General features: G+C 38.1%; 1 protein-coding gene across 1 annotated transcript; it reads left to right on the forward strand.

Moving 5' to 3' along the window:
* The first annotated feature begins 4,346 nt into the window (after positions 1 to 4,346).
* LOC308687526 (uncharacterized protein) lies at positions 4,347 to 11,444 on the forward strand. Its single transcript, XM_081360125.1, has 7 exons — positions 4,347 to 4,493; positions 4,596 to 4,928; positions 8,202 to 8,519; positions 8,860 to 9,051; positions 9,173 to 9,268; positions 9,374 to 9,447; positions 9,702 to 11,444. Exons 1-7 carry the CDS (start codon positions 4,439 to 4,441, stop codon positions 9,936 to 9,938), a joined length of 1,305 nt encoding a protein of 434 aa, XP_081216251.1. The 5' UTR covers positions 4,347 to 4,438; the 3' UTR covers positions 9,939 to 11,444.
* The last annotated feature ends 4,137 nt before the right edge of the window (positions 11,445 to 15,581 follow it).

The following is a 15,581-nucleotide window of genomic DNA, read 5'->3' on the forward strand; positions in this document are numbered from 1 at the left end:
TGTTTTTGTGTCATGTTAATATCAAGTCAATGTTTTCATCATTTTTAGTTGATCTTTGAATAAACTGCACATGAGTTCTCAACTACAACTTGCCTCAGTGGACTACATAACAAACACCTAGAAGTTTTGCCATGTTATTTAAATTAAAATGATACTGATGTATCTTTTTTTATTTCCTTTGCCATATTATGAAGTAATCATATTTACTGAATAATTTCATTCATAATTCATTCCTCTACCTGAAGATCTGACCCTCCAGCTGTGGATAATTATCCTATAAATGTTTGTTTATAGGTAGGATCGGCAATTTTTATCATAAACACTATTTGTTATTCTGGTTGAAACTCTCTTCAAATCCTGATAGCAATCAATAATAGAAGTGGTCTTAATGTTTAAAAAAATGTACATATATCTTCTGTGGAAATCTCAAGACCAAAAAATGTTCTTTCAATCATTGCATTCGGTCCTATATGATGCCCTACCTGCCTGTCAACACATGTGTTACCATACCTCGCACAGACATCACACTGTAGACAGACGTCAGTCACAGAGCAGCACAAACGAAACAGCAGACGCCTTTACAGTTCCTCCAGAACCAAAAAAACCAGCTCGCCATGGCCTAACTGTAATAATGAGATGGCTACCCGTGACGTTCTACCCGATGCTGTTCTCCTTTATGCGTTTCTGTCAACTTTATCAACGCTGAAATGAATCTGCAACAGTCAGGTGGTACAACTAGAGCTCTATAAGTTATTTACCCTCATTCTTATTGTAATTGAATGTGCTTTGAAACTGAGGTAAATTAACACCATTTCTCGTGACACTTTGCAGGCCTTTGCAGGCTTTGCTCTGGCTGTTCGCCTTCATGTGTTTTGCAGGAGGTGTGGCTTTGGAGACGTTCTGAAGGGAGGGTGGGATCTCATGCTTTCAAAGCTAGCTTGCTATTGCCTATACCTTACCTTTAAATGTTGCTGGGTTGTCCGTGCCTAAGTCTAAAGATCAGCCTAATTTAGCAAAACTATTATTTTAGGGACATTGCGAGATACTTTTTTTTTTTGTTGTTGTTGTTGTTTTTATTTATTTTATTTTTTTTAATTATATGATTATAATGAAAGCTTTGTGAAACTGGACAGCAGATATTTACTCCGTCCAGCACCGACTACGAACATTTCTTATCATGTGAAAGGCAATCGAGCCAATCAGAGTAGGTATGGGGTGGAGTGACAATGCTTACCTGAAATGAATGGACTGCATCTTTTAAATCTGAGTGGAAGCATTTGAGTCACGTGAAGAACTGAACAGTACAAAACTGACGCAAGCACCTCCGGTGAAGGACAGTGGATCTGAAACCTAGATGACACAAAGACATCTACACAGTAAAATCCCCAGTGTTAAATCAACACTGCTCAGAGCACATATGGTCCCACTCTACAGAGTGTTAAAATTAACACCGAAACAGTGTTGAAGTTAATGAGATAATTAAGTTAACACTGAAGCAGTGTTGAAGTTAATGCAATAATTAAGTGATTAATTAAGTGATGATTGGCCATTAGTGGTGACATCTGATGTTAATAAGCAGAATCATTGACGGAAAGAGAAAAAACAATAACAGAAAAAAGAGAAACACAAGAACTACTGACTTCGAGTCATTACACATTGTTGCACTTATTATTACCAGTTTGACTTTATTTCTGTCATACATCGACAAAAGTTCTTGAGATTCAACAGAAGTTTAGACGGTAATATTTTATGGAATTTTTCTTTTCAAGTTACCATTATGGTGGTCAGTGTTTGCTTTAGTTGGGCTCTTGACTCTTTTCATTTTGTTAATATTAGTTTTTCTCTGACTGGTCCATCATTGTGTTTATAAAGCACATTTGTTACTGCAAGAGAAAACATGACCTGCTCACAATATGTTTTGATAATGACATTATCATCATGTAGTGTCCTGATTCACTGATGTAATTCAGAGTCTAAATATTTGACTATATGCTTGATGTCTCGTTTTAGTATTGGTGATTGTAGCTCTGAGATTCTACAGTTTGAGATCCAACAGCAATATCAAAAATTTTGAAAATACTTTGAGCAAAGAAGTTATTGTGTTTAAACACACAGACATCAAGAATCAGCATATGAGTCTCAACAATGGTGACAATAAACAAACTAGTGACAAACAGATCAACTCTGAACATCACAAAACAAGCTACTAAAGTCAGAACAAAACAATAGCAAAATAAAAGCAAACAGAAAAAACAATGAAAATTACAGGACAATTCAGCTGCATAATTTATTCATGCTGCAATGCATGATGTCAGCCATTGATGCGTTCTGATTGGTGGCTCCCATCATGCACTGCAACATTAAACATTTGTTTGATTGTCACCATTGTTGAGATTCATATGTAGATTCTTGATGTCTGTGTGTAAATCTTTCAGATCATTCAAATATTGCTGGAAATAACTTCTGTAGTGAAAAATTAATAAAACAATTAGATAATCAGTTTATAATGCTGGGTGACATTATTGAATCAGGTCACTAGTAATTTCATCATTGAAACATAACCAGGACTGCATTTCCAAAAGCATCTTAAACTTAACTTGATTGCAGACCAACTGCAACAAATGGTCTGTACGATCAAATTAGGCTTGCGATGCTTTCAGGAAACACAGCCAAAGTCATAGTTTCTCTTGCCTCAACACATATGTTTTATAAGCACAGAGTTGGAACAGCCAGAGAAATACTAATGTTAAATAATAAAGTGTCAAGAGCCCAACTAAAGCAACAACTGACCACCATAATGGTGACATGAAACGAAACATTCCATAAAACATTACCATCTAAACTTCTGTTAAATCTAAATAAGACCGTGTGTAGATGTATGACAGAAATAAAGTCAAACTGGTAAAATAATAAGTGCAATAATGGCTCGAAGTCAGTAGTTCTTGTGTTTCTTTTTTCTGTTCTTGTTTCTCTTTCCTTCAGTGAGTCTGCTTGTTATCATCAGGTGTCACCACTAATGGCCAATCATCACTTAATTAATCACTTAATTATTTCATTAACTTCAACACTGCTTCAGTGTTAACTTAATTATCTCATTAACTTTAACACTGCTTCAGTGTTAATTTTAACACTCTGTAGAGTGGGACCATATGTGCTCTGAGCAGTGTTGATTTAACACTGGGGTTTTTACTGTGTACGTCTCTGTAAGTTACCAAAATCACACATGCAATGCGCAGAGCTTGTTCACAAAGCACAGTTTTACTGAATAACCTGGTTTATGGGTCTTGAAAATAACTGAACAGTGTGAGTAAGTAAATGTAAACGTAAGTGTAACTTTATTAAGGACTCAAATACAGGATTGCCAACTGTATTCTAATGCTGTGTGAATGTATGTTATTATATTTGAAAGGATTCATGGAAGTTGCATATCCTCATCTAGATGAGCTGTTAGTGATGACCCCGATTACCTGCTAGTTGTGACTAGTGACTAGTAAATTGTTTACTTCTTGACTTGTTTCCACTGTTAGCATGTTTGTAGGCCTGCGCTGTAGCAAGTGCAGGTGTATCAGCATTTGCAACACATTCTCATCCTAGGGCGTCATATACTGACGCTTTTGAAATTTCGTCTACATCCAACACACATGGCACTCTTTAGCGTCAATATGTGACGCAGATAGGTTTGTTCGGTTATGGGTAGGTTTAGGTCTGGGGTAGGGTTAGGGTTAGACCGCTAGGAGGCGCCTTCTGGCCCATATCTATCTGCGTCACCCTGCGCTAAAGGGTGCCATGTGCGTTGGATGTAGACGAAATGTCAAAAGCGTCAGTATATGACGCCTTGGGATGAGAACGGGCTGGTATATATACGGTATGTGGAATAAATGCAAAACAGTTTAGCAGTTACTGCCACTTTTGTCATTTTTCATTTTTTGCATTTTCTCATTTTTGTCAGACAAACACCACATGAAGACAAACTTTGAAAAATGAACAATGCCAAAGTAATATTGAAAATTCCATCCTCTCATTATGGACACTAATGTCATTATTAGATCATACTGACACCAAGTGAGCAAATATTCAGGTTAAACACAATGTTATATTTTTGAATGGTGCACGTTGTCTCTTAGTTATGATCAGTGTTGATGAAATATATTATCAGACATATTTGTTCTTAAAAGTCCTAAATCTTTTCTAAGTCAAGACTGAGTTTATTTGTGTCTGCTAAATGAATAAATGTAAATGTAAGATTTATTCAATGAAGATGTCAATAGAGGGAGCTCCAGCTGCAAACACTGTATTTCATAGAGAGGAGGAGGAGAGAGAGAGAGAGAGAGAGAGAGAGAGAGAGAGAGAGAGAGAGAGAGAGAGAGAGAGAGAGAGAGAGAGAGAGAGAGAGCTCTGCATAACACAGGCCACCAGCGGCTCACAGATAAAGCAGAAAATGATCCAGATCTGGGATCATAAACTTCTCATATTTCTCCTGCTCATCATGTCAGGTAAGAGTTTATTCTGTGTTTCTGGGTCTTTCTAAAGCAGCACCTGTTCTCAATCAGGTCCATGTTCGCTCTGAGCTGAGTTTCTCTCTCTTATGTTTTTAGTCTTGGCGTGTGAGACGATGGCGATCTTGACTTTCACTGGTTATAAAGGAGGACAAGTTGAAATACGCTGTCCCTATGAGTCTGGATATAAAACATATAATAAATATCTCTGCAGAGGAGAGTGTCCAATACTGATTAATGACAAAGTTGTTGAATCTGGATCAACAGCCAGTGACGAGCGATTCTCTCTGACCGATGACACGACATCACAAGTTTTCACCGTCACCATCACTGATCTGAGAACAGAAGATGGAGGCAAATACTGGTGTGCTGTGAAGACAGGACTGGGAAATTATGATGACAAAAAAAAGATTAACCTGGAAATTAAACCTGGTAAGTCAGAATATTCTGCATGAGTGAAGTGGACAGTGCACACAGATATGGTGTAAAACACATATAATCATAACTAATATATCAGTAACACTAGAGAGGTCTGTGTGTGTCTGAGAGAGCGCTGTATCACCTGTTATAAATAGGCGAGAGAACAGAAACCACAGTATCCTCTGCAGATGATGATAAGCGAGTGTTCACACCACAGACACTGACCCGCATCACTTCCTCACACACAACACTGTCTCAGTTATGGAGAAATCGCTCATTCAAAACACAAAGTATACATTATCTGTACACAAAAGTTCAGGTCTTTCTGTTGTAAAATACCTTTTCATTTTATATTTATTCCATTATCAGTCTTTGTTAACAGAGAAGCTGTTCTCAAGGATGAGACTCAAGGACATTATAATTCTTAGACTTGAAAGTGTTTCCGGCCACGGCCTTTTTCATGGCATGCTGTGTTATATATATATATATATATATATATATATATATATATATATATATATATATATTAGGGTGCATCAAAAAACACAATTCTTGAATTTTGATATGGCTGGGTGCTAAAAATGTTCCAATATATGTAGAAACAACACATGCAAAATATTTTTCCAGTACATGATGATTTAGGGGTGCCACCGCACATCTGGTTTCGTTGGATAAAGTGCTTAACAGTGCTCAATGGTCACAATGGAGATCTGAGGTAAACAATACTACAGCTCAAGAAAACTGAGATTATCTTTCTGTTTGAGGTGATCTTTCTGTGTTGGGTATGTATTATTACATAATTATCTGTAATTTTGTCTTTGTATACTTATTTATCATAAGTCATTTAAGTCATATTTATAGGTATTTGGTGCTCATTACATCTAGCTAACGTTAGCTAGCAACAGTTTGCTAACCACAGTTAGCTATCTATGTTAGCTAAACTATTAAGCTTAACATCAACAGTATTCTAGAGTGGACAATGACATATTCGGAGTATACAGTGGGGAGAACATGTATTTGATACACTGGCGATTATGCAGGTTTTCCCACTTACAAAGCATGTAGAGGTCTGTAATTTTTATCATAGGTACACTTCAACTGTGAGAGAAGGAATCTAAAACAAAAATTCAGAACCTGTATAAAAGACACCCATCCACACACTCAATCAAACAGACTCCAACCTCTCCACAATGGCCAAGACCAGAGAGCTGTGTAAGGACATCAGGGATAAAATTGTAGACCTGCACAAGGCTGGGATGCTAGGCTGGGCGCAATTATTAGAAAATGGAATAAGTTCTAGGTGACGGTCAATCTCCCTCGGTCTGGGGCACCATGCAAGATCTCACCTCGTGGGGCATCAATGATCATGAGGAAGGTGAGGGATCAGCCCAGAACTACACGGCAGGACCTGGTCAATGACCTGAAGAGAGCTGGGACCACAGTCTCAAAGAAAACCATTAGTAACACACTACGCCGTCATGGATTAAAATCCTGCAGCGCACACAAGGTCCCCCTGCTCAAGCCAGCGCATGTCCAGGCCCATCTGAAGTTTGTCAATGACCATCTGGATGATCCAGAGGAGGAATGGGAGAAGGTCATGTGGTCTGATGAGAGAGAAATAGAGCTTTTTGGTCTAAACTCCACTCGCTGTGTTTGGAGGAAGAAGAAGGATGAGTACAACCCCAAGAACACCATCCCAACCGTGAAGCATGGAGGTGGAAACATCATTCTTTGGGGATGCTTTTCTGCAAAGGGGACAGGACGACTGCACCGTATTGAGGGGAGGATGGATGGGGCCATGTATCGCGATATCTTGGTCAACAACCTCCTTCCCTCAGTAAGAGCATTGAAGATCGGCCGAAACACACAGCCAGGGCAACTAAGGAGTGGCTCCGTAGGAAGCATCTCAAGGTCCTGGAGTGGCCAAGCCAGCCTCCAGACCTGAACCCAATACAAAATGTTTGGAGGGAGCTGAAAGTCTGTATTGCCCAACGACAGCCCCGATACCTGAAGGATCTGGAGAAGGTCTGTATGGAGGAGTGGGACAAAATTCCTGCAGTGTGTGCAAACCTGGTCAAGAACTACAGGAAACGTATGATCTCTGTAATTGCAAACAAAGGTTTCTGTACCAAAGTTCTGCTTTTCTGATGTATCAAATACTTATGTCATGCAATAAAATGCAAATTAATTACTTAAAAATCATACAATGTGATTTTCTGGATTTCTGTTTTAGATTCCATCACTCACAGTTGAAGAGTACCTATGATAAAAATTAGACTTCTACATGCTTTGTAAGTGGGAAAACCTGATAAATCTGCAGTGTATCAAATACTTGTTCTCCCCACTGTAGATGTCTCATGTGTATTGAGAGTAGCATTGTAATTGTTACAGTAAATTAACAGGGTAATGCCACGTGAACATGTCCCATTGACCTCCATTCATTTTGTCTATAGGACAAATGAATGGAGAATCTTGAAAGTTGAATTCTGAGAAATGCCCAAGTTGCCCAAAGGGTTCAAACAAACAACTTTTACTTTGATAACCCTATAGAACATGTTACTGTATAAAAGTTCACTGTACTCAACATTTCCAGGTCAACCTTTTGGCAATTAGACTAAAAATTGCACATTTTTTGAAATTTCGCCAAAGTTCATGTGTTAGGTGGCACCCCTAAATCTCAATGGAATTCCTCAAAACTTTGCAAAAGTCATTTAAAGTTGAAGTTGTTAATTGGAACAAAATGCAATACCAGCCAAATTGATATTTTGAAATTAAAATTTCCCATTCAAATTTGATGCACCCTAATATATATATATATATATATATATATATATATATATATATATATATATATATATATATATATATATATATATATATATATATATATATATATATATATATTTGAGTTGTGCAGTTAAAAGTTATATTTTAGAATTTTTTTCCCATAACTTACACCTCAAAATTTCGGTGTGTCTATATTTTTTCAAATCAGTTACATTTACAGCTTGCATTATCTTTTGACAGTTAGTGATTTTAAAGTTCAGGTCTTTCTGTAATAGAAAGAAGTTTTCAATTCATATTAATTCCATGATCAGTGTGTGTAAGCGGAGCGGCTCGTGATAAACAGTGTGAAAGAACAGCTGACATTATTTACACTAGTATCTGATCAAACAGCCCATACTGTTACTATAACAGATCTGAGACTCAAGGATGGACATCAGTACTGCTGTGCCATAAAGAGACTTGGAGATCCTTCAATCTCTCATTTATGCCCTGGTTTAGTGTCTGTCGTGTCTGCTGTGACTGGAGAGCATCTGAACATCACCTGCCATTATAACAGTGATTTGAAGAGCAAGATCAAGTTCATGTGCAAAGGAAGCGACCCGTCGCTCTGTGAGACATCGGGTATCAAAGCTTCATCAGAAACAAACAGTAACGGCAGATTCTCTCTGAGGGATGATGAATCTGCAGGAGTTTTTACTGTGACCATCACTGATCTGACACTAGAGGATTCTGGGATATACTGGTGTGGAGCTGGAGAGAGAGGACAAAAGAACAAGAACAAGTGGATTTCAGTGACACATCTGAACATTTATAATGGTAAGATGCTATCAGCCTTTTTACATGGCTGATAATGATATCTTTTTTCTAACTAGTGAAAATGCTAAACACACATGGCTGGTCACACGTACAGCGCTATATGTGCACCACACCCTTGACTGTAATGAAGTGTTACTAACAGCTGCGTCAGGGGAAAGTACAAAGAGATCACGTGATCTTCTGTCATTATTAGACTGTGAAAATTAAACTATATATATTCTGAAAATGCATGCTAAATGTATAAAAAGCTTTGCTTAATCTTATAGTTTTGCATTCTCGTCATACCGGCAATAAACATCAGACTGTCATGCATTAAACCTCATGATTATTTGTGCTTCAGTCACATCAGCGAGGACGTCATCGAAACCAACCACAACAGCTTCAGTTTACACCAGTAAACCAGCGACTGAAGATAGTGCATCTATCAGACCCGTCACATCTGTGTTTCCTTTATCATCCTCAACAACATCACCTTCAGTGTTTTTGAATTCCTCATCAACTAATAATACAGCGGCACCTCAAACTAAGTCAGGTATGATGAGTTCAGTTTCTTGAAGTTTTGAATGCCTGTCCATGGACGTTTTTTCTCAAGTTTCCTTAAAAATAGGACATTTAAAGTCATATTCACATAGTTTTGATGTCTGTTTTTCCAGGTTTTACCATGTTCATCATGTTGGTGGTCATAGGGATCCTGACAGGCTTTGGATTCTCACTCTTCATGTGCTTCAGATGGAGACAAACGAAAGAAGGTAACCGTATTCCTCACGAATCATTTATATTACCTCTCATTTTCATAGTCAAACTAGACTTCAGTGTCACAAAACAAAGGTCATTAATACATTTTTCCAAAACAGTAAAGCAGCCCAGAGATGTCGTTCAAGGCCCGACCGAGCATCTGCCCAACAGAGATATGAAACCAAATAGAGAAGTGAGTTTCATCATGCATCTGTTTGAGTTTGATTTTTATCTTTTATTTGTGGGTTCTAATCTAACCATTTGTTTGCTCTCTTCTCTTCTCTTCTCTTCTCTTCTCTTCTCTTCTCTTCTCTTCTCTTCTCTTTTCTTCTCTTCTCTTCTCTTCTCTTCTCTTCTCTTCTCTTCTCTTCTCTTTTCTTCTCTTCTCTTCTCTTCTCTTCTCTTCTCTTCTCTTCTCTTCTCTTCTCTTCTCTTCTCTTCTGTCAGGCCACTCACACTGTCTCTGATTATGATGAGATCGGGAACACACTTGATCATCCTGACTACAGTTTGGTCTTTCCTGTGTTTGATGAGCGTGACACCTCTATTTATGCTTTAGCACAATTACCCTGCAGCCCCTCTGATAATCTCAACTACTCCACCGTCAAGTTTACAGCTACACGTCTCTCAGACAGGACTTCTGACGGGCAGGACACATCTGACTACGCCACCGTTAGACCATAAAACACTGTGGACATTCATGGACATCAGGTTGATTAACAGTCAAACCTGAATCAAGCCAAACTTAAAGGTGCTGTCTGTAAGAATTACAACTAGTGGTTGAAATAAGTACTGCAGTCGAATTCATAATATCGGAGATCGTTGTTTCTCCCGCCTCCACAGACTCGACGGCGCTCACACGGGTTGCCAGATTGAGCACACGCAACAGGAACGAGCGCAATGGAAACTGGCAAATTTGCCACGTAAAGTTTCACAGACCAAAACAAGAACATTCCAGCCTGGAAACACACATTTCTAAGTATAATAACTGGCTGTAGAAGTGTTTTTCAGAGAAACGAGTCTGTGAACTTAGCATGTTTCCTCAATATATGCAAACATATGGTGTTGTTATGCTTTAGTAGAGTGAAAAAGTTATATACAGCACCTCTTAGAATGAAACTCCTTGAAATCTGTTTCCTTGGCATTATTTTGGATAAATCATCAGATTGTTTGATTGTATTTGATATTTTTTTATTTTTTCATATCTACAATATTTTTTACAATCTTAATCTTATTACAGAACAATAAACCAAACAAAATACATAGTGAAGGATTAAATAAGTGCAGAAAGGAAATGTTGTAGTGCATTAATGAAAGTAAAAATTAAAATCATAACAAAAAGCTGTGTAACAAAAAATATATACCGTGTTATTACAACCCGCCCATTTTCAGCCACTCTAAACACATTTTCTGATGCCACTTTTTTCAATAATAAATACATTATTCGTGCAATTTTTTTTTTCAATTTTTTTTTTCACTTAGATCGAAAATCACACATGCTGTTCTCAAAATGTACAATTTGTATTTGTGTGTGTGCATACTGCCAGAATACAGCTTTGATTAAGCTATATATTTACCAAAACGGAAACAGTCGTGATACATCTGATTATCCAGGTCATATGTTTTCTTCTGGGAGTCATTCCATGATCTAAAACCTTAAATGAGTAGGAATTATTCCATTGCTTTGTTATATTGTATCCATATCCATTGTTAATTTCCTATTATCAATGTAAAGCCGCTTTGGAACAATTTACATTGTTAAAAGTGCTGTATAAATGAAGTTGACTTGACTTGACTTGTGGGAAACAATAAAGGTCATATTTATTATTGATGAGTAGCTTAAGTAAATCCCAATACTGACTTTATAGTCACACCATCAAGTCCTGAAAGGTAAAAAAAACTGCTGCACATCCACCAGGTGGAAGATTAACCGTGATGCACAGTTTAATATATTTGCGGAATAAAAAGGCTGATGGAAGGAAATGGCGTGAGAGTAACAGAAGCCTTTAACAGTAACAGAAGCCTTTAAGAACTGCAGGACAGGTATCGTGCGTGTTATATATTTAACAACTTTTATGTTGCTTTTATCTATCTATGTATCTTTTGTGCTTTTTGTTGTAACTAAATGAACTAAAACGTTATATTATGTTTAATACATTAAATGAGTAATAAATTGATTGTCGTTCACCCAAGTCGGTTTTGTATGCTTTTGGTCTTCGAACTTCCTTGAATGTAACTGTTCACGGCTCGTTCACACCAACGATAACTATAAAGTTTATCTCTAAGAAGTAGCAAAGTCCACACCACAGCTGAACAGAACGGGCGACAAAGGGCAGCCCTGCCGGAGTCCAACACGCACCGGGAACAAGTCTGACTTACTGCCGGCAATGCGAACCAAGCTCCTGCTCCAGTCGTACAGGGACCGGACAGCCCTTAACAAAGGACCCCGGACCCCATACTCCCGGAGCACCCATGTTTGGAACATGTGTAATCCCGCTTATTTTGTGTAATTGTTATTAGCTATAGCTGTTCTTTGCGAGTTTGGGTTCTTAAATGACAGGTTATGTGACTTCCAGCTTGCATCCTCACAACGGCCTATTCCAACAAATCAGTTCTTTTCATCAGCAGTTTTCCTTTTAACCACAATTCAAAAAGATAGAGATAAAGTTCATAAAGGGTGGGGCCATTATTTACATTTGGTGATAAACCTGATCCTTGGTTTTTCAGCCATTAAAATTAATTTAAGCAATCAAGAAAGTGTAAAACGAATGTAAAATGTATCATATTATAACAGTTTATAAAATAAGATGAAATGGAGCACAATGCTTTGCGCATTAAAATATTTAAATTTATCAAGTGCCTGAAGAACTCTCTTGACATTATTATTTTTTTTAGGTTTTTATTTAATCATTTTGTCACTGTCACTTTCTAATAACACACTAAAGTTGTTGTTCACCCTCACATGTACTTGGGTACTGCAGCTCTATGCAGAAAACGGTGATAACGGTTGTGCAATGTTATTGAAAGGCTATATCACCTCACTGTAAAACCCAACATGTTAAGCTAACTCATCTCTTTTGAGGAAACCGATAACTTCAATCCAAATAAAGTTAAATAAAAAACAATACTTATGAGTTCTCTGAACTTATTTCAATTGAGTTCACTAAAGCAAGGATACTCTAAATGCAGCATTCAAGGTGGAAAGCAACTTGTCATATTGTTTAGTGCTGTGTGACTGATTAGAACATCAAATCAAATGTGATAAGATGTTTGCAGGTAAATGCCAAGGTCTCACATGCATTACTGTAAACAACCAAACCACATTTTCAGAAATGATTGATTACTATGGGTGTAAGATACCCTCATGTCATGATTCGATACATATCAGCATACTAAACTCACAATACAATAATATTGTGAAACTCCAAGACATGTGTTAAAAGGTTAACAAAAAATGTACTGTTGATTACAGTTTTTCTCAATTGCTAAAACTCAATTTCTGAAACCTTGCTCCATTTTCTGAAAACATTAAACACAAAACCTCATCTTCAAGCACTATTCACAAAACCTCTGACTCCTCTTGCAAAATGAAACTTTCGCCTCAAAACAGTTTTACCTGTGTTCAAAATCAAACTCTGATCTCAAATCATAGACAAAGTGATCAAAATGATATACACTATCAAGCAGTCAGTAAACAATACACCAAAAAAATAGAAAACACATTGTTCAAAACATTTAGTTCTCAGGGAGAAGTACATTTTTAATCTCAAAACAAATTTCATATTTTTCCGTCATTGTCTTTTGATGAACGAAAACATATTATATCAAAGTAGCTCAACATTGTTTAGAAATTACTACTCTGCTTTGCTCTTTGCAATTTTTTGTTCTTCCTCCTCCTTGTACCCCTATTTTTACAGTACTGTACCCTGCGTCTCACAAACTTGTCCTTTGTCTCTGTGATACTGTGATTCTTGTTCTTTGTTGATATGAACCTGCAACCAGTCAAAATCTATTGAGCAGTCAGTACTGTTACAGTTTTTCTCAATCGTTTACACACAAATACTGGTACTTGAGACACAATGACCACAACATGTAACTCATTCACCAACCCCCTGAACCAATTCTGCCAAACTACAAGCACAATTCCTGCTTTACACTCAAACTGCAGTTCTAAAACACACTTTTTTCAAAACACTACACACAATTCTCTGCTTTTGGCACAATTTTCATGCAGAAAATCTCTTGTTTTCACAAGGAACACACTGCCATTCAAATATCCACACTGACTCATCACACAGGCAAACACCCGTCACACAGTTTTACAATTAGCAATCAGAGCTTTAGCATAAAAGGGCAACAGGTGAGCTCTTCAACAGGTGAGCTCTTTCTTCAACAGGTGAGCTCTTCAACAGGTGAGCTCTTCAACAGGTGAGCTCTTCAACAGGTGAGCTCTTCAACAGGTCAGCTCTTCAACAGGTGAGCTCTTCAACAGGTCAGCTCTTCAACAGGTGAGCTCTTCAACAGGTGAGCTCTTCAACAGGTGAGCTCTTCAACAGGTGAGCTCTTCAACAGGTGAGCTCTTCAACAGGTCAGCTCTTCAACAGGTGAGCTCTTCAACAGGTCAGCTCTTCAACAGGTCAGCTCTTCAACAGGTGAGTCTTCAACAGGTGAGCTCTTCAACAGGTGAGCTCTTCAACAGGTGAGCTCTTCAACAGGTCAGCTCTTCAACAGGTGAGCTCTTCAACAGGTCAGCTCTTTAACAGGTGAGCTCTTCAACAGGTCAGCTCTTCAACAGGTGAGCTCTTCAACAGGTGAGCTCTTCAACAGGTGAGCTCTTCAACAGGTCAGCTCTTCAACAGGTGAGCTCTTCAACAGGTGAGCTCTTCAACAGGTCAGCTCTTCAACAGGTGAGCTCTTCAACAGGTGAGCTCTTCAACAGGTCAGCTCTTCATCAGGTGAGCTCTTCAACAGGTCAGCTCTTCAACAGGTCAGCTCTTCAACAGGTCAGCTCTTCAACAGGTGAGCTCTTCAACAGGTCAGCTCTTCAACAGGTGAGCTCTTCAACAGGTCAGCTCTTCAACAGGTCAGCTCTTCAACAGGTGAGCTCTTCAACAGGTCAGCTCTTCAACAGGTCAGCTCTTCAACAGGTGAGCTCTTCAACAGGTCAGCTCTTCAACAGGTCAGCTCTTCAACAGGTCAGCTCTTCAACAGGTCAGCTCTTCAACAGGTGAGCTCTTCAACAGGTCAGCTCTTCAACAGGTCAGCTCTTCAACAGGTGAGCTCTTCAACAGGTGAGCTCTTCAACAGGTGAGCTCTTCAACAGGTCAGCTCTTCAACAGGTGAGCTCTTCAACAGGTGAGCTCTTCAACAGGTCAGCTCTTCAACAGGTGAGCTCTTCAACAGGTGAGCTCTTCAACAGGTGAGCTCTTCAACAGGTCAGCTCTTCAACAGGTCAGCTCTTCAACAGGTGAGCTCTTCAACAGGTCAGCTCTTCAACAGGTGAGCTCTTCAACAGGTCAGCTCTTCAACAGGTGAGCTCTTCAACAGGTGAGCTCTTCAACAGGTGAGCTCTTCAATGGAGCAATGGATGCCAACACTGGATTTTTATTTTATTTTACTGTAACTGTATACAGTCAATTCTTCTGTTGTTTTGTATGTAGACCACTGTATGTACAACTTTGTGTTGGTTGGGATGTACACACTGTGTACATTGTTTTTGTGGGAAAAATAAAATATATTTGTTACCATGTATTTGTGTGTTCTGAGTATAAAAACAATATTCTCAGATATTTTACAACACACTTATGTATGTACTGTCTGTAGTAAGTGTAACACTGAACAAAAAAAGGCCTAAGTCATTATGATGAATGGAGAAGAAGTGTTTTCCATTCATCATAGTGTTTTACATTGAGCACATCAGTGTTCAACTGGTTCTTATAAATGTCTATTCATATGATGGTTTGTGTGTGTCATTTGAAAACAAAATACCATTTTGAGAAGAAATAACATTGTTTTGAATGTAAAGTTTAATTGTGCAGGAGAATTGAGGGGTTTTGCCCATTGTGTGTGTGTTTTTTGATTTGTGTGTAGAGTTCTGAGAATATGAGGCATGGTTTCAGAAAATGTGTGTAAACAATCGAGAAAAACTGTAAATGTACAGTATACAGCCTACAACGCACTGTACTACAGTATACAATACTAAAAGGGACCAAAAATCAGAGGAGTAAACGTGATCAATGTGCTTCTTCTTGTCTTTGGGCATCATTTGAAACAGGTTAAATCAATTTTGAGTGGTTGTGTTCAATCAATGACGTGTGTTCTCTATTT

This window comes from Scardinius erythrophthalmus, assembly GCF_964197995.2.
Source record: "Scardinius erythrophthalmus genome assembly, chromosome: 3".
Taxonomy (NCBI): Eukaryota; Metazoa; Chordata; class Actinopteri; order Cypriniformes; family Leuciscidae; genus Scardinius; species Scardinius erythrophthalmus.